The sequence below is a fragment of the Ascidiella aspersa genome, chromosome 3, assembly GCF_963924565.1.
Source record: "Ascidiella aspersa chromosome 3, kaAscAspe10.2, whole genome shotgun sequence".
In the NCBI taxonomy this organism is placed as follows: Eukaryota; Metazoa; Chordata; class Ascidiacea; order Phlebobranchia; family Ascidiidae; genus Ascidiella; species Ascidiella aspersa.
In genome coordinates this window covers 7203617-7227849 of record NC_139449.1, presented here as the reverse complement: position 1 = coordinate 7227849, position 24233 = coordinate 7203617, and the positions used below count along the sequence as shown (strand labels likewise).

Below are 24233 nucleotides of genomic sequence, written 5' to 3'. Positions count from 1 at the left end.
CAATGTGGTCAAATCGGTTCAGAAATCGGAACATCTTACCGCCATTAAGAATTGTAAAATTAATGACTTTCTCTGCAATTGGACAGGGCTATTTTAAAGCTCACTATACATGTTACCCTGAATCGAAAATGGTATTTAATGCCTCCCTTCTAATTCGTCGCTTTCTGACACAAAAAATCCTAGTTGAAACAAGTCATAGAGTTGTCTGATGGAAAAATCTGTATATTTTCTATCTTATTATATTGCTTCCGTTGTTAAGTCAGTTACTTAACGATTGATGCTCACAAGCCAAACCATTGCCTAGTCCTAGATTATGAGACAGAGATATTTCACGAGTGTTCTCTTTCTATAAAGTGCAAACCGACGGAAACACCAGATCGATCGGCAGTAAAATTTGATGTTTGCCGACTGCAATTCTAAGCTATCTACTAAGTATAGCAATAAACAAGACAAAATGTATAAACCAGGGGTGGGCAAACTGCGGCTCGCGATTTATCGTAAAGCATTTTTAAGAAGAAATCGTAAACCTGAAAGGCCTTTCATGACCTTTGCATAATATGTACATGATTTATTAAGCGCGGGACAAAATGTACACAGTACAGCCAACTGAGCCTTACGAAAGAAAGTTCAACGTACTAACAGTTAAGATAGAAATCGAACACAAGACGATCCATTGTCAAGCAGTCCGTTGGGCTGCGGCTTTTACTGTGTAAGCTCAGGAGTAGGCAATCATTTTTAACAAAAAGCAGCATAAGCGACAAAATGTGTATTTGCGGGCCAGATCAAAAAGGGGATTGGAAATACACATAATATGAAGTGTGATTCCTTTGAAAATATACTGAAAATATTTTAGTTTTGAAAGCTGATAAGAGTGGGAATAAGTGATAATGTGAAATTAATTCACAAAAATATTTTAAAATTACCAAAAAATGTGTTTTCTATGAAAAATGTTTTATAAAATGTTAGCCAAGGGCCGAATTTAAATTGCTTTGCGGTCTAAATTAAATTGCTTTGGGGTCGAGCTTGGCTCGCAGGGACTTTTTCTGCCATTTGATGTTGTATTTTCTGGAAGGATCCCGAGCGTTGCATTTCGATGAGTAACAACACTTTGTTTTGCAGTTTCTGTAACAAACATTCGTTGTTGTTATTCGACTTCCATTGGATTATAAAATCCTATCCGTACGTTAACGTCGAATATTTTTCTAAAGAAAGATTGAATTTTAAAGTCTTACAAAATATTATTTTTAAAATTATTTCGTAGAAAAACGCAATATATTGTAGATTGGCATTTTATTTTGTACCAAGCTCAAGGGACCATTCCACACGCAAATACAATGATCAAGGAACAAATCCTATATTTAAACACTCTGTTTATCGATTTGCACAGAACGTAATATGTTCAAAGCTAAGATTTAGATATTTTCGAATTTATTTAGTCGTAATGCGATCTATTTGAGTAAACCACCACAGGAGATATGTGTCGCTTAACGCTGTTAGGCGAGCAAGCATAATAAATCAAAGTTTGCACAACAAAACTTTGTTTCATAGTAAAACTTAAGGAAGCTTACGTCAGGGTTTGTAAGTAATTCTTTTTTTAAACATGCAATTTGAGTTAGGCTTATAGTATAAATAGAAACAATGAAATATCAAAAACACTGGCTGGATTATTAGAATGACTGCAGATACAACAGCCCAAAGTAAAGCCTTTAATGCCCAACCGTCAGCAATAAACTTTTACTTACTCGGCTTGAATGTTGGAAGCTGATGGTATGTTGAGCTTTGAAATTGCTGGTTTCAATTTTTTGCAAAAAAGATTGCTGTTGCAGTAATCGAGTGACGGAGCACAGGCAAAGGTTGTCTGATCAAACGAGAACCCTGTTCCTACAACGCGATAAATAAATGTTGCAATTTGAAAAATCGTTAATATTGGTAACAGACCAAAAACGTAACAAGTACAAAAATATCTTTAATTTAGAAAAAACAAAATCTGTTGGGTTAAGAGGTATTTCTTTTGTAAGTAACATATTTTTTATTTTATTTTAGTTCAAAACTTTGTTTAGAACTGAGAAAAAGTTTCACGGAAATGTTGCCTAATAAACAAAAAAATTGAAGCATTTATTGGTAAAAAAGATAAAGCATTTATCATTTATTTAGGCCAGTTTTGGATAGAAAAATTAGGTCTGAAGGAATTAATTTTCAAACATCTACAGTATATGTTTCAACAGATATAACGCAAAACGAAGACAGACAAAATGTAACCCAACCATTTTACACTCTTGCTAAAACAGCAGCTTTAACGCTGATGGCAGTTATTTTTCTGCTAACCAGGTCAATACTAGATACCGATCAAAAAGACCACACGAGTAACCTGAAAAAAGTATCATGGGTACCTTTTACCAATCCGGTCACATCGATTTCGTTGGTCAGGCAAGCTGTCGTGCAAGAACTGCTGCTGTATGAGTCGTAGGCAAAGTTAATAGCGCCTGTGTGACAGCGCAAATATCGGCCTTTCGTCGGCGTTTCGATCAATTTGGGTCGCGTGGTGGTGGACACTGCTTTGCCGACCGTGGACGGGACAGTAGTCATGGCAATGGACATGGCCGTGGACGAAACATTGGGCAACACGTTGTCATTTTGCGAGCCGTAGCTTAGCTTGTATTCACCGTCAGGCTTGTTGCAGCTGTTTGTGGAACAGCAGGTTGCTTTGCAGTCCCTGGAAGCAGTTAAGCGTTTCGATAAACATGCTCCGCAATAAAACTGTACCAAATACTCAAGTCGTGTTACTACACAAGAAACAACCAGTGTCAACAGTAGCTAACCTGGTCAATAGCCGTTTGTTAAGTAACGCCATGTCATTTTATGTCAAAAACATGGCTAACTAAAATTGAACAATACTTTCCCATAACACTTATTCTGAATACGATACTAGCAACTGCTTGGTGTGTATCAGAACATATGAAAAGCTTCCTCTCTTGTTTTACTTAAAAATAAAAAAATTAGAAAATTCAAGTAACTTTTACTAGTCCACAGGGACGACAGGAATAGGGCTGGAGCTACAGAAAAATCCAAAAAAAATTCGTAAAATGACATGGTTGACATTTGTTAAAACATTTTTGGTACCATTTTAAGCCAATCTATAGGACGTGGCCGCAAAAAAAAAATCCGGGCGAGTAAACAAGCAGACGGAGCTCAAAAAGACCTTCATCGTGCAATTTTTGATTTTAGGTTAAACGCCACCAATAATGCAAATAAAGTAATGAGCACTTAAAATTCTAAAAAAACAAAAACACTACACTTTAAACTTTGCCGATAAGATTTTATTTAGTTAGAAGATGCGGCGTTATTTAGTCATACTTCGTTTGTTTTCTCCATTTTGGTGTATTTATTGCGAAATTAAAATAAAGCACGGTAATTCCTGGACTTGAATCTGACTGCAGCAACATAAACGAGAACCTTTGAGCGTGGCGCGTTTATAACCGCCGTCCATTTTTTCCTTTTTGTGAAATATATAACTCTCTTTGTGAAATATTCAGCGTACTAGCTCATCACGATTTATTTTAAACGTTTTACCTCCGCAATTTCGAAAAGTCCCGACTTAAAGTTTTATTTTGTGTACTTTTCCATAGCTTCTTGTGAAGATCAAGTCGTAGCTAATCCGATCATAGGCGACGCATTACTATTACACAAATGAAAGTTTGTTGTAAATTTAATGTGAAGTTTGGCAACCTACGAATGTAAATTCATCCGGCCACTTGGCGCTTTGACAAACGAGACACGAGTCCATTTCAACTACTTTTCTGGACTACGTAAGTGCGCAAAATATCTTTGTACGTCAGGTTACGTTTTGATGATGTCTTTTGAACTAGTACAGGATGGTCCAAACCAAGGCCCATCTTTATTCGTAACTCGCGATGCAATGTTAAATTATTGCATTGCGCATCGTAGAGTTGAATCAAACCACTCTAAGTTACAAACAAACAGTAAGCATACGAGCCCAATGTTGTTATTCTTTCTTTTATTGTTTGTCTGGTATGTATAGGCCTATATATATATATGCTTTCGCTTTTAGTTGCAATTATATTGCCCTGAAGAAGATTGCCCGAATATGTATTCAAAACGTTGGCACTTTAATAAAATTTTGCCCGAAGAACATTTGTACAATTGGAATTCATTTTCAAATAGGCTAAAAATATGTTTTTAATCTGCTGTTTGTTAAATGGATCACAAGTATAACTATTGAATAGCATACAATCACAAAACATAGCAGCGCTCAGTGAAATCCGCGCATTAAACTTTTACACAACTTTTACACAAGTACACTTTTCGCAAACTAATACAGCGTATCCACACCACATTTTTGCATGTTTGTTTTGTTGACAGTTAACATTCGTTTGGAATTAATGAAAGACACACACACATATGTGTTTTAATAACAACTGTGATCTAACCCCTAGGAATGCTTTATGACCAACGATTACGGCTTCCGTATCAATAGTACACCGAAAAGCCATCGCAGACTCGCCGAATCTGTCGATCTATGATGCAAGCAGAGCAAGCCAGAAAAACAACTGGCCTGCTGTGAGGTTCGAACTCACGACCTCCGGTCAAGCCGGGACCGTCGCTCTACCACTCGTTTAAAATTACTTAAACTTTCTGCAGCCAACCATCAAACTTGGTAAAAATTGTTAAATCAAAACGATGAACTCGCTAGTCACAAAAACAAATCGGTGTATCTCAAATGTAGGCTTTCATTGGCTACATTTAGCTAGGTTTATCAATTGGTTCTGTTATTATGGGCTAAGTTTTCGATAGCCCCTACGATTTCAATGTCCTATTCGATATTAAAAGCTGCGTGTTAAACTCTGACAGTTTGAAAAAAAAATGTATTACAATGCCGTTTAAAATGCATTCGGATCGTTTGCTGTGGCGATCGTGAACCGTGCGAGGGCCCATATGCATTGGACGCCGTGACTTATATGATCAAACACGTGACTCACACTTTATATTTCGCCAAAGCAATGACGAAAGAGGACTTTCAAGACTTTTGAATGCTTTTACATGGCTTTTAAGCGCTGATCACAATATACACTGTACAGCCCATTGAGCATTATGAAGGAAAGTTCAACTTGAATGCAGTTAAGATAGAAATCGCACACAAGGTGATCCATTGTAAAGTAGTTCGTTCAGCTCCACTTTTAAGTTTGTATCTTCTCGACGGATCCAGGGCGTTGCAGTTTGTATAGTAACAACACTTTGACGTGCAGTTTCTGTAAAAAAACATGTGCTTTTTTGTTCCACTTTTATTGGCTTCTTATGCATAAAATCTCACACTTCAAAGTAATCCTTTTTCAACGTCAGTCAAAATATTCAAGTTACCAGTATTTCATACAAAAACGCCCGACATTGTATGTTCGCATTTTATTTTGTACCAAGCTCAAGGGACAATCCTACGTTCAAATTACTGTTTAATGAGACGACAGCCAAAAGGAAAGTCTTTATTGACCAGCCGTCAGTAATAAACTTTCACTTACTCTGCTTGGAGGTTCGAAGCTGATGGTATGTCCAGTTTTGAAATGACGGGTTCCAATTCATTGCAATAACGAGCGCTATTGCAATAATCGCGAGACGGAGCACAAGCGAAATTTGTCTGTTGGAAGGAAATTCTTTTTCCTACAACAAGATATAGAAATGTTTTCAACTTTAAAATCGTAAAAAATTATAAAAAGAAGAAACGTTAGAAGTACAATTGTTGCACCGATTATTCTCTTGTTTGCGTGTGGTGTTATTTGGGTCTTACAGTTACCTTTAATCATTCCTGTGACTTTGATCTCGTTTGTCAGGCAAGCTGTGTTACAAGACCTTCGGCGGTACAAATATCTTCCGTATGAGGAGTAGGCGAAGTTAATAGTGCCTACGTGGCAAAGGAAATATGGTCTTTCCCACTTCGTTTCGACCAAGTCGGGTCGAATGGTGGTGACCACTGCTTCGGTGACCGTGGACGGGACATTGGGCTTGACATTGACATTTCCCAATGAGTAGTTGAGCTTGTAATCTTCCTCGGGCACGTTGCAGCGGTATGTGGAACAGCAGATTGCCTTGCAGTTCCTGAAAGTAGTTCAGCTTTTCGAAAATGATTGCTCGATGTAAGAGTCTACCAAATACTCAATCACACAATTAATTTTCAGTTTAAGCCTCAACTGGGCCAAATAAGCCATTTGCCCAAGTAAAGCGAAGTCATCAGTTTATGTCTCTTTCTTAATAACAACAATATGCCAGTTTAAAGTATAGTTTGCGAATCTAAACCAAGTCAAACTTGCCCTTGCTTACACCAAAACCGCCCGTAGCATATCATTAGCCTATAGTTAAACCATATAGTTAAAATCAGTTATAACTATAGGTAAGTAGAGCTTCACCACCAACACTTGTCCATAACATTTATACTGAACACGACACTAGCAATTGCTTTGTGTGTGTAAAAACATTTTTAAGACAACCTAGTGTATCGATCAATGAAGCAGGCAAGACAGGCTAGAAAAACAGCCAGCCTATTGAACGCTGAGATCGTAATTGTATAGTTGAATATATTGGAATAAATATTGATAATTCTCTAACATTGTTCAAAAATCGACCTAGAAGTGGGTAACCGAACAAATAAACAAGAAAAAAACTAAAGGGTTTAGTTGCTTACTTTGTTTTGACCATGTGACCTACTGTGCCGTTTTCGATGTTGTTGGTGATTGTCCTGCACGCGGTCTTCCCAGCAAACACAAAACGTTTAGACAACTTTCGCAACGTTGTATGTTGGTGCTACAGAAGTTTTTGACAAAATATTTTCTATCTAAAAGTTGTTGGAAAGGTTTTGACCAACGTTGAGTATATTACGTTGTACAGCGGTCTCAATATAACGTGAAGGAAACGTCAACCAACAAACGTAAAAAATATCGTTTTACCAAAGTTATTTACAACGTTTATACAACAGTGTTGGAGAACGTTTGCTTCTACAACCTTAAAATAACGTTGCTGATGTCCCCAATGGAACATTTAAACGACGTCTAGCATTCTGGTTTTGCATTTCGTTAAACAAACGTTGTAAAGTTACTTATATGACACGTTAACTCTAAAACCCTAAATGCAACACTGCCACAACGTTTGTAGAGTACGTTGATAAAACGTTGGTCGCAAAGGGTCAATCATAACGTTAAACCAACGTTGTAAAGTTACTTATATGACACGTTAACTGTAAAACCCTAAATGCAACACTGCCACAACGTTTGTAGAGTACGTTTATAAAACGTTGGTCGCAAAGGGTCAATCATAACGTTAAACCAACGTTGTAAAGTTACTTATATGACACGTTAACTGTAAAACCCTAAATGCAACACTGCCACAACGTTTGTAGAGTACGTTTATAAAACGTTGGTCGCAAAGGGTCAATCATAACGTTAAACCAACGTTGTAAAGTTACTTATATGACACTTTAACTGTAAAACCCTAAATGCAACACTGCCACAACGTTTGTAGAGTACGTTTATAAAACGTTGGTCGCAAAGGGTCAATCATAACGTTAAACCAACGTTGTAAAGTTACTTATATGACACGTTAACTCTAAAACCCTAAATGCAACACTGCCACAACGTTTGTAGAGTACGTTGATAAAACGTTGGTCGCAAAGGGTCAATCATAACGTTAAACCAACGTTGTAAAGTTACTTATATGACACGTTAACTGTAAAACCCTAAATGCAACACTGCCACAACGTTTGTAGAGTACGTTTATAAAACGTTGGTCGCAAAGGGTCAATCATAACGTTAAACCAACGTTGTAAAGTTACTTATATGACACGTTAACTGTAAAACCCTAAATGCAACACTGCCACAACGTTTGTAGAGTACGTTTATAAAACGTTGGTCGCAAAGGGTCAATCATAACGTTAAACCAACGTTGTAAAGTTACTTATATGACACTTTAACTGTAAAACCCTTGATGCAACACTGCCACAACGTTTGTAGAGTACGTTTATAACACGTTGGTCGCAAAGGGTCAATCATAACGTTAAACCAACGTTGTAAAGTTACTTATATGACACTTTAACTGTAAAACCCTAAATGCAACACTGCCACAACGTTTGTAGAGTACGTTTATAAAACGTTGGTCGCAAAGGGTTAATCATAACGTTAAACCAACGTTGTAAAGTTACTTATATGACACGTTAACTGTAAAGCCTTAAATGCAACACTGCCACAACGTTTGTAGAGTACGTTTATAAAACGTTGGTCGCAAAGGGTCAATCATAACGTTAAACCAACGTTGTAAAGTTACTTATATGACACGTTAACTGTAAAACCCTAAATGCAACACTCCCACAACGTTTGTAGAGTACGTTTATAAAACGTTGGTCGCAAAGGGTCAATCATAACGTTAAACCAACGTTGTAAACTTACTTATATGACACTTTAACTGTAAAACCCTAAATGCAACACTGCCACAACGTTTGTAGAGTACGTTTATAAAACGTTGGTCGCAAAGGGTTAATCATAACGTTAAACCAACGTTGTAAAGTTACTTATATGACACGTTAACTGTAAAACCCTAAATGCAACACTGCCAAAACGTTTGTAAAGTACGTTTATAAAACGTTGGTTCTAATCGGTAAGGTGTAACGCTTAAGATACGTTGTTAAAATGCTTATATGACACGTTAAATGTAAAACCCTAAATGCAACACTACCAAAATGTTTGTAAAGTACGTTTAAAAAACGTTGGTTAAGGTAAGGTATAACGTTAAGAATAGCCTACATTGTAAGAATACTTATGTAAAACGTTAACTGTGATAACCTGAAAGCAACTCTATCGAAAAGTTTGTAAAGTATGTTTAGAAGACGTTGGCTCTAAAAGGTAAGGTGTAACGTTAAACCAACGTTGTTAAATAACACTGTCACAACGTTTATAAAGTACGTTTAAAAACGTTGGACAAGGTAAGGTATAACATTAAACATAGCCTACATGGTAAGAATACTTAGCTGTAATAACCTAAAAACAACTCTATCGACAAGTTTGTAAAGTACGTTTGTAAAACGTTGGTTCCAAAAGGTAAGTTGTAACGTTAAACAAACATTGCAAAAATACTTATGTGACACATAAACTGTGTGGACCTAAAAGTAACACTGAGCAACGGCAAAGTTTGTAGAATACGTTTAAAAAAAACGTTGATTCCAAAAGGTAGTATATATCGTTCAGTTCACTTTCCTGGTAAAAATAACACAATAAATACAGTATATGGATTTATAAGTTAGTTTTACCCTGAATACTGGTTAGGCCAAAACATATTAAATTTAGTAACAGAAACATTAAATCTGAATTGAAGAAATTTTATAAATTAGAATTTTGCTTTAATAAAATTTATTTAGAAAGGAATATGGAATTGGCAATTAATATGAACCACAATTGTTTGGTTTTCAACCTTATAAAAATATTTGTAACGTTGCGCCCTCTAGCTGTAATATTGCCAAAAACTGGACGATGATGGTGAATTCCTTTCTCTTCAGCGCGGCTGTCGCATGGTGAGTAGGATTTTCTCGTTGTTGGTTTATAACTTATCCGAAATAATCTTATTAATTGAAACATAAATCTTCTTGTAACTGTTTATGTTAATTAATGCATTAAGTTAAAAAAGGTTTAAAATATGTTTTTGTTGGATTGAATTTAAACAGTTCTGTTTGCGTTTTAGCTTAGGGTTGGACTTTGCGTTTGGGGTTAAGTGGTATCAGGGACGGTTAATTCAGTTTGCGTTATTCACTAGATTTATTAGCGTTAGTCCAGAATCCTACCACATTTTGTTTCGGGATTTATTTTGCTAACATTTTTTGACTTCACAAAAGAAGTCGCAATTTACATGTTAGGTCAAAATTTAGCTTTCTAAGCTGGGTAAATAGCTTATTGTGTAAAGTTTGGTAAAACACCAACATCCGTTATTTATTTAAAAGCCTTTTAACAAGTTTAAAACGATTTAATATGTCTTTTTGTAATACGCAGTTTATTGTATAGTTACACCCAGACTGACACCTGTACTTTTTTTTAAAAGGTGTCTGTTATCAATATTCGAATAAGGCGCTGTTCTAGTATCCTAACACAGCGCACAAAATTTGAATTAGGATGCGGGTTAGTGTTTAGGTTAGGGTGGGTCAAGTATTATTATAAAATATTATAATACTTGACCCACCCTTAAACCGACCCTAACTGACACCCTAGGGCAGTGGTTCTTAACCTTTGGTAACTTGTCGAACACCTATGTTATTGTGCAAGCGTTCGTAGAACCCCTAATTTTTGCACAGTATTCGTTTCTTCCTTCTAGCAGCTGAAACTGAGTGAATTAAATTATAAACTCGCATTTAGGTTAAATTGCCCAAACTTACCACAAGGGTTTGATCGAACCTTGGTTAAGAACCACTGACCTAGGGCCTAGTCCAAATATTGTGCATTGCTCTATTAATTGTGGTAGGATTCCAGAACAGCGGCTTAGAATAATCTTAAGCAATGAACATCCATGAATATCTTCAATATTTTTTTTTAGAATTTTGCATAGTTTTGTTGTTTATAATTTCTGTAAAATAGCATGGATCGAACTGCCTATAGGCGTCACTGGATGAGAGCAAAAAGATCTCGAAATTCAACCCATTTTTCAAAAAGTGTCCTTTACTCAGTATAGTTTTATCTCCCAATAAAAGGCATTGTACTTCTAATGTAGTTGATTCGACAAGTTTATATTCTAAATTCAATACTTCAAGATGTGCTACAACCTTGCTGAATTCCAATACTGAAGCATTAGACAATCAGTCATTTTTATGGTCACCAGAATACAAAACAAGGGAATTATCTGATACTTCCGCATCTTCTGATGCAGAGAATAATGACTGTAATGTAACATGTGATTTGATTGACTGGGTTAATAAATTTCAAGTAAAGCAAAATGCGGTAGATTCTCTCTTAAAACTGTTGTCAAAGCATGGCCTAGAAAAACTGCCACAGACTTGTCGGACCCTGATGACTGCACCAAAAGAGATAAATGTTGTGCGTAGGTCTGGAATGGAATACTTTTATTTTGGACTGGATTTTCAATTAACAGAAGTGATTTAAGCAGCATGTTGATTTACAATCGAGTTGCCTGAATGTAGTTGAACTGTCTTTAAACATAGATGGGTTACCTATTTTTAAAACAAGTGTTTCTGGCCAATACTTTGTTCGATTGTAAATATAGGTAAAGCAACCGTTTTTCCAATTGCTATTGCCTATGGTTCTTCTAAACCTACTAATCCGGACTTTTTATTGGAAACTATAGATGATTTAAAATTACTCATTACAAATGGTATCACTGTTAATAAGTGTCATATTGGGGTTGTTTTGCACAGTGTCGTATGTGATGCACCAGCACGCTGTATGGTTAAATGTACGAAAAGTTTTTCTGGTTATTATGGTTGTCACTTTGCACACAAGCTTTTAGTTAATTTTGTTTCGAAATGTTCTTCAATTTATGGTGATTAATTCTATATGTATACAATGTACATAGTTTGACCCACTTGGCAGTGGAAGCCAGGAACTTTAAATCTTTGGAAATGTGCAGTTCTTTTAAATTTGAAAATTATATGCAGAAGCTAAAAAAGTTGATTCGTTCAGAAAAGAGTCCACTTATTCAAGTCATAAAACGAATGAAAGAAGAAAAAATCTTTACTATTCCTAACGTTTCCAAGTTAAACTGTTTGTCTCAGTTTTATCCTGACAATACATTTATTATAATCACTAGTTCAAATAACCGTTGTGTTGAAATAATCGATATATATAATTCTGATAAAGTTCAAAATTATAAGTGCAGGGTGTATACTAATTTGCAGTCAATCTTCACTTATCCGTGTGACTCTTCTGTGATAGGTGCTTACTGTGGTTATTTTTGTAACACTTATATTGAATATTTTCCTTCAGATGTCTTAAAGTGCAAAGCTATTTGTTTTAAGAACAACAAAAAACTATATTTTTTAGCCATACTTCATGATGAAGCTTAGATAAACCATTCTATTTTTGTGACAAAAGCATATTGTTCTCAAACTTTACACAATGTAGCATGATAATAAATTGCAAAGCCAAAAAGGTTGAGTAGATCGACATCATCAGAGAACTTTGGGTTTGCAAAAATCAACCTTATGATCGGAATGTTGCAGAAGATGGCTGAAGACCTCTGATTTCTCATTGGCTCTGTGTTCTTTGACCCTTGTCAATTGCTTCTCAATTGCTTCTCAGTCACATTAACTGAAGATGATACAAGCTTGTATCGAAACGTCTTAATAATCAATAAGATCGCGATCAACTTTACCTTTTTGGCTATGCAATTTATTATCAAGCTACATTACAGATCTGAGCATAGTGTACCCATTTACACAATGTGTCATGAAACTTTCAATAACTTTATAAAATAATGTTTTACAATTAGATATTCAAGCATACTATGCCTAAATATACACTACAGGTTAACTGCCAATATTATAGTAATTAACTTCTTGCGTATAATATTAAAATTTATAATTGTATTTTTATTGTTATGTTATGTTGTTAATGTTAGTCTGCTGTAAGTTGTGAGGATCACTTGTGTAATCATTCAAGCCCTAATAACAAAACTGTATGTTCCTTAAATATCAGTGCTTGTGTTTTAGTATACCTATAAATCAATAACATTATAATTAAACCTTGAATTAATCTTACTCACACTAATGTGCAACCTTTAATCAATACCAGGTAAAATTAACTTGAAAATGGAGCTGCCCTTTTCGGTTGTAGAGTTTATTGAAGAAGGAAGCGTAGACATTGTGCCATCAACTTGGATTGTGCAAAGAAATGAGCAGGTTTTTTTCTGTTTTAAGTTTTACTTAGAACTGTTAAATCACATACACATTCAAAGGTGAAATGTAGGTAAATTTTTTGGTAGTTGACGGAGATGTTGCATGATTTTGACACCATAAGATTTGTGTAGAATAATTTATATACTTTTTAGTACAGTTTTACACCTAAATATCTATTTTAGCTAATATTAGCAGATTTTAAATTATGCAAACATTTTAGTTTAAATCCTACTGGCCAAACAGCTCTCCTAGGCAAAAAGCAAAACGATTGGAAACACCAGACCCTAATTGGAAGTTGTTCAATGTTCGAATTTTTAAGTTTGCAGGTAAATTATTAGTTTGTATGTTTGATGTATCATTGATGCCTGACCGTGGTGTGAAAGTTATTATTTCAGCATTTGTTTATTTTAAATACCTGTTTTTATACATGTTGTCAAATAATAATTTTTGCATAATTTTGTTTTGAGTCTTTACCATTATATTTTTCATTGTGATTAGTGGTTTATAAAACTGTGGGTAACTATAGATTCTCAAGTGTGCATTTTAGACCCTTTCTGTAATTTTTGAAACTAGTCCATTTATTTGAAAAGGGTGTACAAGCATTATCATATTGCTGTGTAACCTCAGATTTCAATAATATTACTTTTTTCCACAGATAGCTTTGAAAAAGCTCAAAAATTGTGCACTAAGGCTGTAGAGACTTCAAATTTAGAAAGTGATGATGAAGTCCCAAGTAGGCGTTTAAGAGTACAAAGTCCAATTAGTTTTCTAGAAGGTATTAATAGTTTTGCTTTATGTTTTTGCCTGTGTTGTAACGTGAATAAAATCTTTTATCAATAACAAATTTGGTTGAAAATGTTTTGATAAACACTTTGAAAATGATTTGATAAACACAAAATATTTACATTGTGTTATAGAATTTTAAGGTGTGTTTATATTTATATAAATCCATAATCTTTTCCTGACTTTTTGTAGTGGAATTTGACAAACAAAAAGAAATACCAGAAGATGAAAATAATGGTCAGTAGAAATATAAAATTTAAGTTTTTACAATTTTTTTTAACCATGATAGGTTGACTTTTTTAAGAATTGGGTACCATAAAATAAGATGTATGATAATGAAGGATTGGAACCAATATTCTATGCCAAATCATAGTAGTATTGGTGGTACTTGTCCGATACCAAATTAAAATAGGCATTTAGCGATGCCCCTATGCAGCCATTTAACTTGAATAACTTTGACAGTAAAAAAAACTATTTTTAATTGTGTTGACCATCGGCATTTGCACTCTTATCTTTTATTTTTTCATAACATGGCCAGTGATCATTATTTTTTTAAGTCTCTACTTGTAAATTTATTTCATAAAAATATGTGGAAACCCCAGAGTAATAATTCAATTTGTAACCAGATCTCAGACCGCTGTACCTTTTATCCAAAATTTATGCATTGGTATGGCATTGAAATAACACGAATACAACAGATCTGTCTGCTAGAAGTGTTTCTATATCCAAAAACTGTGTGCCAATTTGGCCTTTCACTCCTGCATCAATTTTTCCATGTTGGTTTTCTTGATATTTAAATTAGGTTGAATGTTTTTGCACTCTGGATTAAAAATTTTTCATGTTATTTTCTAATGTTAAATTGCTAATTTAGAGTTATTTTAAATCAGAAATGGATGATAGTTGTGCGTCACAACAAAAGGCAACTACTCCAGAGGAAAGACTAAATGGTAAATTTATTGTTTGTATAACACTTTTAAGGAAAATGTAATTTTTTATACAGCTTAGTGCAGTGGTTACAAACCTTTTTCTCCTGTGCACCGTTTTAGTCGATATTCAAATATAATTCCCCCTTACAAATTAAGTTTGCTAAAATATTGTTTACATTAATATTTTAATGTAATTCTTACAACAGAAATTAAACTCTTGATTATATCTCTAGATATGACGTCACAAATCATCAAGTGACCTAGACTTGCAAATTAATAATTCGTAAACAAGTGCAAAGCTTTATCTTTTTTCTTTTCTCGAAATTTCTTTGAGTATCCACTTTAAATCAATTATACAAGAACTTTCATTTTTTTAGCTCATATATAGCGAATGCAGCAATAACACATAACACAAATTCCCCCCTAGTGATTCAGTCCATTGTTGCAAATTGCAGTTATATATTAAGCTGTAAGTGCTTAGATACACACCTTAAAATGTAATTCTGTTACTATTTCCTTGACAAAAACATAGAAATTGGGAAGAATTACTAAGCGCGTCCATGCCACCCAACAACTTAAGAAATGGTCTCCTTTTAAATTTCTGTAAACTTATATTCTTTTATGGGATGAACCCTTTTCAAGTTGTCATTCTAGAAAAAAATATACGTTGGGTAACTGTTTTCTCCTTTTACAGTCAAAATTGATCTTCTTCTGGAAATGCAAAAAGAACTGGACAAGCAAGTTAGAAGAGCTTTAGTAAATATTCCCAAAACAGACCAACCTCTAGAATTTGATTTACTTGAAGAGCCGATGGATAGCATGTCACAATTGAATCAATTAGAAGAAAGTATAAAAGAAAACAAAACTCTTCGTCAAAACATGGTGAGCACAGGGTGTTATCAGCAGTTTAAAAATTATGATACTATATAAATTACACCGAAAGCTTTTGCAGATTACAGAATTGGTCGATCAATGATGCAAGCAAGGCAGGCTAGAGAAACAACTAGCCGGCAGTGAGGTTCGAACTCACGACCTCCGGCCATACCAGGACCGCTCTAATAGCAACTGAGCTTCACAGGCTTAAAAGGGAGCGAGTTCGAACCTCACGACAGGCTAATTTTTTTCTAGCTTGTTTTGCTTGCATCATTGATCGACAGATTCCGTTAGTCTGCGATGACTTTCGGTGTACTAGTACGTAAGCCGTAATCGTTGGTCAAAGATATCTTTCATTAGGGCTAAATCACAGTAGTTACACACATATATGTGTGTGTAAACCAACTTAAATTGATCCATAGTAAAAGTACGTTTTTATTTTGATGTTTGCAGGTAAGGTTTTTAACAGGAATCGGTGGAAGAACATTAGGCGACACCGTGCGAAGAATAATGAAATCTATTGGCACAGCTGGACTTTGGTCAAATTTTAGCTACAGGGGAAGAAAGGAAAAGACAGCACTCTGTCAGTATACATTGTGCAAAGTTATTTTAAGTAGGTTTTTGTTAATACTTTTTACCTACAAAGTTAAAGCTTGTGTGGTAATTTTGGTGATTAAAAATAACCTTGTTGTTTTAGGAGACTGTCATGCTCAGAACAAGGCAAATACTGTAATGGCCATTGAAAAGGAAGTGCAAGAATTTTTAAAGCATGCGCCATACAAGCCTGGCGGATCCTGTTACAAGGTTAAAAATTTTAATTTTTGAAGTCCGACTATTAAAATTTAATTTTTTCAAATTTGATACTGTTAGTTGTAATACAGTTTTAAATATACTATTGCTTGATTTTGCAGAAAACTAAGTCTGCTTCGTCATCCAACAGTTCGTTTGAAACGGAAACATATCTCTCATCCTCTTCGGATTAGGGTATGTATAATCGCTGCGTATAATTTGCATTACCTTGAACTATAGTTTTGTTGAATATTGAATACGTGACTTCAAACAGTGCTGCCTATACTGTATAGCAGTGGTTCCCAAACTGTGGTACGCGAGAGGCTTTTAGGTGGTACGCGACTAACTTCAGCATACGTATAAATTTGCGAAAACTTAACTTTTTAAACTTTAAGATTGGGTAATTTGTAATGTTGCGTTTTGGTTACCTTTAATTTGAGGTTTTACACGTTTATGACGTAACACTTATCTTGTTCAAGATAATAAAACCCTAATTGTTAGCTGGTTTAGTATGCATGAACTGATAGCAGCAGTATAGTATTGTCTCTCGTATGCATTGACCAGCTGTTTAATTTATGGCTTTTATGTCTTTCTGGAATGACGTTTGTTAAACTTTAATACAGCTACATGCTCATTTTCTTATCTATATGCTAAAACAGTTATAGTTTGAAATATTCTAGTCGGATGTTACTTAGGTGGTACATGGACACTGTACAAAAGCTCAAAATGGTACGCGAGAAAAAAAAGTTTGGGAAACACTGCTGTATAGGATGCCCAAAATAATGTGTTTTGTTTAGCTGTAATATGCTGTGAAATTAATGGTGCTGCTTTAGTTATATTCAAATAACATTTGATTGTTAACTATATTTATGTTTTTTCATACAGACCTTCTTCGAAAGTGAAGCAGATTTCATTTTATGATTAATGTGCATTTGTTGATTGAAATAAAAAGAAGTTGGAACAAATCCAAAATTTTGTTTTGTAGTCGCCTTTTTTAACAGCGTCGGCAACTTAACTAGAGACAATTTTGAGGCTTCTTGATTCACCCAAGGAAAGTTTATGACGGACTGTAGTAGCAGACACCCGTTTGCTTTTCCAATAGGCAACATAAGAAATCAACGTTCAACGAACCTTCTTTTCAAATGTTACTTTTAAACGTTTATACAACCTATATTCGTTACGTTTGAAACTACTTATTAAAGTCGTAACTGGTTGTTCACAAAATCACGTCCGCACAACCTTTTAGCAAAACGTTTAGGTAGCATAAGAAATCAACGTTTATACAACCTAAATTTATAACGTTTGAATCTACGTTTTAAAGTCGTAGCTGGTTGTTCACAAAATCACGTCCGCACAACCTCATCTTTGAACGTTTTTGGTAGTTAGAAAAGTCTTAAAAAAAACGTTTAATAAACGTAATTTTGTTTGCTGGGTTGTCAACGCATGACGACGTAGGGTCGCTAGCGTTGCTGCACCTAAAACTGTACAGTCGGAAACTGAACGGAATACCTGAAATAAATATCGTCGCGTCTAACTTGCATTGTATCTATTTTAATTAACTGATACGATGGGAAACTAAGTAGCAATCTTTGTTTAAACTGTTGACAAGTAAAATTATTTTTCACCGGAAAAGAGGGATTACATTTTGTAGTAAGAGACGGCAAGTATAACAAAAATTAAGGTTTCTTTGAGTTAACAGTGTTAAACTTTTTTGTTACTTTACATTAACACTGCTACGTAGCATAAGAGTCTTCGAAAACCTATATTTATAGATTAATTACCTTTTACAGTGCTGTGCACCGTGAACTCAATTCTCATACATGAGGTTGTGCAATTAGTGTCGGCGAGATAATCAAAAGTTTCACTTTTTACCCCGGTCTGACATGTAACAGCCATCGCACAGGCAAGCAGTGTAAACACGCAGACGGTGATTAAACAAACCTTCATCGTGCGAATTTCGGAATCGAATCAAGTATTGAGCACTAAAAATTATAAAAAAAACAAAAAACACTTTATTTCGAACTCTGTTGAAAGATTCTAATAACTTCATTTATTCATACTATATTTGTTTTCTAAATTCGGATGCTGTTGTTGCGAAATGAAAATCAAGCGACGTTTAACACTTAGCCTCGAATCTGGCTGCAACAGAACAAACGATATCCTGTCAGCATGGCACGTTTTATGAACGCCGTCCATTTTTTTTCTCTGACAATGCAATAATTCATCAGTCGCGTCACATCACGGTTTAAATTGAATTTTCTAACGTCCGCTCTTTCAATAAATACCGTGTTAAAGTTTTATTTTGTGTATTTTTCCATCACTTCTTTGTGAAATATTTAGCCTAAGTTAATCCGATCATTGTTGAATAATAATTAACTTTACGCAAATATAATCTTTTGTAAATTTAACTTGCTTAGAATCTATTTTTCATGGGTTTTAATGTTGACAGCCCAAGAATGTTGCCACGACTCATGAAAGGTGAAGAACCACTGGTTCTTGCCTTCTTATGTATTTGGGCAAAATTTGTTGTCTTCGGTGTTCGGCTGTCTATTCTATATATAATTTGTTCAGCTTTGTTTTCTTTGCATATTTAGCACTTTGGTTCGTTTTATTTACGTGCAAGTAGTTTAAGTAAGCAGAAATATAGTTTGGGGCATGATGCTGCCCCGTAACGTGATTCGTGATAGAACTTAAATAATCTGTTGGTTGTTTTCTCACGCTTTTACGTCGCACGTTTGATGAAGTTTGCATTATGACTTTCATGACGTCGTTACCAATGTATCAGTGTATCATGTCTACGCGACAGTAGATATAGTGATGTAATGTGATGATGTTGTTGTTCGTGTTTGAACACGGCCGAACAGCGTTAGTCGTGCTTGTAAACAACGCGATCTTCACACTGCAAGTTTTTGGCGGCGGATTTTAAAGTTAGCACGCGTTGCTCATCACTATTTTTATACTATTTAGGCTGCTTATTACCATCAATCCATGTCTGCCCATTACCATCAATAAGACAAAAATTAGCCAAATTTATGCAGAAAAAAATAGAATCTTTATGCTGTTCCATTCCGCCGTATCCAATAGGGTAAACTTACTTGTTTAATGCTATTTCCCAACGAGGCCCTTTTCATAGCTTCTCGTTTTAACCACGTCCCTTAAATAAATTTACGGGATCCATTCCTGTTCAGATACTTTTGTTTTTTGTATAATCAAATCAAGATACTTTAGAAAAGTAGACAGAGTGCTGGCATTTATTCAACTCCTGCAATGTTATTAAAACTCTCTAAATGTATTGTCTATACAGTTTATACACGACTTCTTACCGTTTACAAAAAGCAAACATTTGCTTAATGATCAAATTTACGGAGCGAAGAATGGTTTCCACCTTATCTTTTTAATGTGACTCTGTATATATGCTGTAGCCCTTGGCCATTTTAATCTGTTGTCTTGCCTATATATATTTCTTATTTTTAAAATCAGGTTGAAAACAATATAACTTACATAAGGGTGTATTCTGTAAAATTTCTCAGATGTAAGCCAACACTGGTTTAAATGCATTAAAAGCTTAATTTGATTATTTCGCTATGTCTTGTTAATTGTTTCTGAGTTTTGGGGTTAACTTTCGTTCGCCCTTACAATATTAATATCCTATTCGATGTTGAAAGCTGCGTATATAAACATAGTGCCTTGGACATTACCGCAAGTACAATCCAGAAACATGCTGTGGAAATTTTATTACAATGCCGTATGAAATGCAAGCATTCAAAGGAATGTTATTTCGCCATACTGTATTTCCTGGTATAGCGGTTGAATTTGCTGCGTAAACCGTGATGAGCCCACTGTAGTGTACTTCCTTACTTATATATTATGAAACACGTGAGTCACACACTTTATTCCGCCATAGCAATGCAAGACGAAGAGAACTTTTATGACTTTTTTATACTACATGGTTTATTAAGCGCACAATGTGCACTGAACAGTCCACTGAGCCTTACGAAAGAAAGTTCAACTTGAATGCAGTTAAAAAAGAAATGGCACACAAGACGATCCACTGCGAAGTAGTTCGTTCAGCTCCACCGTTAACTCCGTAGCTTCTCGAATAATCCCGAGCGTTGCAGTTCGAAGAGTAACAACACTTTGATCTGCAGTTTCTGTAAAAAACATTTGTTGTTGCTATTCGACTAATATTGGATTTTTATGCATAAAGTCTTTTATTTACTATACCGTCTATTTGTTTCTAAAAGTAATCCTTATTTTTACTATTATTTCGTATAAAAATGTCCGGCATTGTAGATTGGTATTTAATTTTTTACAAAGCTCAAGGGACAATGGCACATTCAAAAACTCTGTTTACTGATTTGCACAAAAATATTTTCAAAAGCGAAGATTCAGACATTTAGGCATTTATTGAGGCAGAATTAATTGATCTGAAAAAAAAAAACACAGGTGATATGTCACGCTCATACGCTGTTAGGCTAACAACCACAAATAAATTAAAGCACTTCACCAACCTTGTTTCATATTTGGATTCATATAAATTTAAAGCAGGGTTGTTAACACGTTATTTATAGCATCCCTATATCTAAAACCAAAAGTGGCACGCGAGGTGATTTTTCAGGGCACGCCAAATGATTTATCGCAAACGTTATATCACCTTAAGAAAGTGAAACCATTCACTACTACATAGTTAACATTGTTATGACATCACTAACACTAGCCCCAACTAAATGGTTACACACGTTTTCAGTTCGTATGAAATACAGGTTGTAGAGTCTGAGCCGGACTCGCGACTAGATGAGATTGCCACTTTTGCCGGAGTCGGGGTGGCTTTTATCCGACTCCGCAGCCCTGGTTGCCAGCGCAAAACCAAACATAGAAAAATGTTTGGCACGCGAGTTGTTGATTTTTTAACATTAGTCATAAACTGGCACACTGCATACAAAAGGTTGCCGACCCCTGATTTATAGCATCCCCATCTATAACCAGCCTAAACTCAGGTCTTTAGTCTGTAATGCTCAACAGTCAGCAATAAAGTTTTACTTACTCTGCTTGAAGGTTTGAAGCTGATGGTATGTTGAGGTTTGAAATGGCGGGTTCCAAAATTTTGCAAAAATGGGTGCTATTGCAGTAATCGAGAGACCGAGCACAGGCAAAGGTTGTCTGAGGAAAAGAAATCCCGTGTCCTACAAGCAGATAAAAATAATTTTCAAAATCGTAAATATCGTTAGCAGACCAGTACAATAAGACCTCTAATTTACAAAATGGAATCTATTGCGATAAATAAAAAAAACTATTTTTTTAGAACTAAAACAAAGATTCACGGGAATGTTTCCTAATAAACACTTCCGAAATGTATTTTTGCTTAACAAGGATAAATAATTTATCCTGTTTTTAGTTGTGGACATTACGTCGGTAGGAATTATGTTTCAAACAGATAAATTTATACACCCCCCCCCCTTTTTTTTTTCACCGCTGCTAAACAGAGGCCTAAACGCTGTTGGATGTTATTGTTTTCGCTAATCATGACACTACTGGGCACCGACCAAAAAACACAACACAAGGCACCCGAAATAAATGCAACAGTTACCTTTAACTATTCCGGTGACATCGATGTCGTTAGTCATACAAGCTGTCGTACACCAACTGCTGCTGTATGTGTCGTGCGCATAGTTAATAGCGCCTATGTGACAACGGAAATATCGGTTTTTCCACGGCGTTTGGATCAAGTCGGGTCGTTTAGTTCTACCATTAAGTGTGTACCGGTATTTTCTCGAATAATTTCGAGCGTTGCAGTTCGAAGAGTAACAACACTTTGATTTGCAGTTTCTGCAACAAACAAGTGTTAATCTTATTCGGCTATTATTGAATTTTTAGGCATAAATTCTCATTTTTGATTTAGTTTTGGTTTTGAAGCCTGAAAAAGTAATATGTTACAATTCTTTCGTGGAAGAACGCCCGACATTGTAGATTAGCATTAGATTTTGTACCAAGCCCAAGGAACAATCCCAAATTGAAATACTATGATTAACAATTTGCACAGTACATAATATGTTGAAAGCAAATATTCAGACATTTTAGAAATAATTTAGGCAAAATGCGATAGGTCAGAATATAAACCACCACAGGTGGGCCCGAGCTTCTACGGTATTAGGCGAGCGACCCAAAATAATTCAAATGTTGTACAACACCAGCTTTGTTTTATATTAGGATTAAAAATATCTTGAAGCAGGGTTGGTAACAAGTCATTTTATAATTTCCTGGATATAAAACGTGCAATTCGAGCAAAGCCCAATTTAAAGTCTAACGAATGAAACAGTGACAATGAAATGACTGTAGATACTAGAGCCCAAACAAAAGCCTTTAATGCCCAACCGTCAGTAATTAACTTTCACTTACCCTGCTTGAATGTTCAAAGCTGATGGTATGTCGAGGTTTGAAATGACGTGTCCCAATTCATTGCAATATCTATTTGTTTTGCAGTAGTCCAGAGACTGGGCACATGCAAAGCTTGTCTGAGGAAAATACGCCATTTGTCCTACACAAAATAAAAAAAGGTTCCAAATTCAAACCACTTAAAAATATTCAAAACAGGCAAGCAACGGTAGCAATACAATGAGACCCCTAATTTTCAAAATTAAATCTATTGAGATAAATGATAAAATTATATTTTTTAGAGCTATAAAATGAAGATTCACGAAAATGTTGCCTAATAAACACTTGCTGAAATGTGTTTTTGCTGATAAAAAGTATTTCTGATAATCAGGACAATACTGGGCTCCGACCGAAAACACCACGCAAAGGCACCCGAAATAAATATAATAGTTACCGTAAACTGTAAAGGTGACAACGATCTCGTTGGTCAGACAAGCTGTCGTACACGAACTGCTGCTGTATGTGTCGTGCGCATGGTTAATAGCGCCTGTGTGGCAACGGAAATATCGGTTTTTCCACGGCGTTTGGATCAAGTCGGGTCACGTGATGTTGGCCACAGCCATTGCGCAGGCAAGCAGAGAAAACAAGCAGACGGAGCTCAGCCAAATCTTCATCGTGCAACTATGATTTTAATGGTTAAACGCTACCAGGATGGCAAACAAACTATTGAGCGCTCAAAATTCTAAACAAGCACAAAACACGATATTTTGAACTCTGCCGATAAGATTATATAAACTTAAAGTGATGCGGCGCCATTTATCCTAACCTTGTTTGTTTACTCAATTTTTATGTTTTTATTGAGAAACGAAAACAAAGCGACGTCAACACTTAGCCTCGACTCTGACTACAACAAACAATAACCTTTCTACGTGGCACGTTTTATGCACATCGTCCATTTTTGTTCAGCCTTTTTTGTTTTTGCATGTTTAGCACTTTCGTTCGCTTTATTTACGTCGCACAGTTGATTTTTCATTGTTCTATTTATCAGTTATAGATAAGCCTAATCTATATACGAAGGATATAGAAATGGCAGAAAACAATTGGCTTCGATTAAAAGATTTAATAATTTAAGTTCAAAAGCAGCTCAAATAAACCAAAGGACTGCTATGCAAATACGTTTTACGTCCATTTAGAAACAAAATGAAAAATATATAGAAGTAAACCATAAAGATTAAACTAAGTGCAGAACTAAGTACAAGTCTTGCTTGTGATAAATACCAGCACTGTTTAGACTTTAAAGTAGGTATTCCTCAAAAATGTAATCAATATTAACCCTCCAACTTTAATGTTAATATTTGCCAAGATTCCAAATTCCCCTTTTAAAACTTCAAAATTTTCCACTAGAAGGGAATTACCCCCTGTTAAGAACCTCTGCGTTAAAAAAAAGTTTGACGCATTGTGAGCATAAACGATAAGCCATATCAATCCATCGCTAAATGCTGTTTTACAATAGGATACATGGCGCTGAGGTGGTTGGCAGAAATATAGTTTGGGGCATGATGCTGTCCATCATCGTGATTCGTGATGGAACTTTTTTTTTTTTTTCT

At 35.2% G+C, this 24233-nt stretch overlaps 3 protein-coding genes across 4 annotated transcripts; 1 reads left to right on the top strand and 2 right to left on the bottom strand.

Moving 5' to 3' along the window:
- Positions 1–893: 893 nt before the first annotated feature.
- Positions 894–23327, bottom strand: LOC146158989 (uncharacterized). Of its 2 annotated transcripts, none has more exons than XM_083384149.1 (5): positions 23081–23324; positions 22651–22789; positions 21842–22080; positions 21299–21437; positions 894–1122 (listed from the first exon to the last, which is right to left on the bottom strand). In XM_083384149.1, exons 2-5 carry the CDS (start codon positions 22782–22784, stop codon positions 1002–1004), a joined length of 633 nt encoding a protein of 210 aa, XP_083240275.1. In that variant the 5' UTR covers positions 22785–22789; positions 23081–23324; the 3' UTR covers positions 894–1001. The 2 variants fall into 2 exon arrangements, with proteins under 2 accessions (XP_083240275.1, XP_083240274.1); XM_083384148.1 differs by lacking the exon at positions 894–1122 and adding an exon at positions 20222–20405 and having other exon boundaries at positions 23081–23327.
- LOC146158991 (uncharacterized) lies at positions 4035–6347 on the bottom strand. The gene is made up of 4 exons (XM_083383519.1): positions 6328–6347; positions 5804–6105; positions 5532–5670; positions 4035–5267 (listed from the first exon to the last, which is right to left on the bottom strand). Exons 1-4 carry the CDS (start codon positions 6345–6347, stop codon positions 5108–5110), a joined length of 621 nt encoding a protein of 206 aa, XP_083239645.1. The 3' UTR covers positions 4035–5107.
- LOC146158990 (uncharacterized) lies at positions 12752–17214 on the top strand. The gene is made up of 10 exons (XM_083383518.1): positions 12752–12886; positions 13104–13209; positions 13539–13658; positions 13859–13903; positions 14554–14613; positions 15287–15474; positions 15919–16078; positions 16163–16269; positions 16377–16449; positions 17140–17214. The coding sequence occupies exons 1-9, from the start codon at positions 12797–12799 to the stop codon at positions 16446–16448; spliced, it is 948 nt and encodes a 315-aa protein (XP_083239644.1). The 5' UTR covers positions 12752–12796; the 3' UTR covers position 16449; positions 17140–17214.
- Positions 23328–24233: the final 906 nt, after the last annotated feature.

What these genes read in the sequence shown, in the direction of transcription:
- LOC146158989 (XM_083384148.1), bottom strand. Translation starts at nt 22,784, where the DNA reads ATGGCGTATTTTCCTCAGACAAGCTTTGCATGTGCCCAGTCTCTGGAC. An exon ending in GCTTTGAACATTCAAGCAGG is followed by an intron (nt 22,081 to 22,650) that starts GTAAGTGAAAGT and finishes TGTTTGTTGCAG; the next exon opens with AAACTGCAAATCAAAGTGTT. An exon ending in TGTCACCGGAATAGTTAAAG is followed by an intron (nt 21,438 to 21,841) that starts GTAACTGTTGCA and finishes ATCTGCTTGTAG; the next exon opens with GACACGGGATTTCTTTTCCT.
- LOC146158990 (XM_083383518.1), top strand. Translation starts at nt 12,797, where the DNA reads ATGGAGCTGCCCTTTTCGGTTGTAGAGTTTATTGAAGAAGGAAGCGTA. An exon ending in TCCAATTAGTTTTCTAGAAG is followed by an intron (nt 13,659 to 13,858) that starts GTATTAATAGTT and finishes GACTTTTTGTAG; the next exon opens with TGGAATTTGACAAACAAAAA. An exon ending in ACCAGAAGATGAAAATAATG is followed by an intron (nt 13,904 to 14,553) that starts GTCAGTAGAAAT and finishes ATTTTAAATCAG; the next exon opens with AAATGGATGATAGTTGTGCG.
- LOC146158991 (XM_083383519.1), bottom strand. Translation starts at nt 6,347, where the DNA reads ATGCTACGGGCGGTTTTGGT. An exon ending in AGTCACAGGAATGATTAAAG is followed by an intron (nt 5,671 to 5,803) that starts GTAACTGTAAGA and finishes ATCTTGTTGTAG; the next exon opens with GAAAAAGAATTTCCTTCCAA. An exon ending in GCTTCGAACCTCCAAGCAGA is followed by an intron (nt 5,268 to 5,531) that starts GTAAGTGAAAGT and finishes GTTTTTTTACAG; the next exon opens with AAACTGCACGTCAAAGTGTT.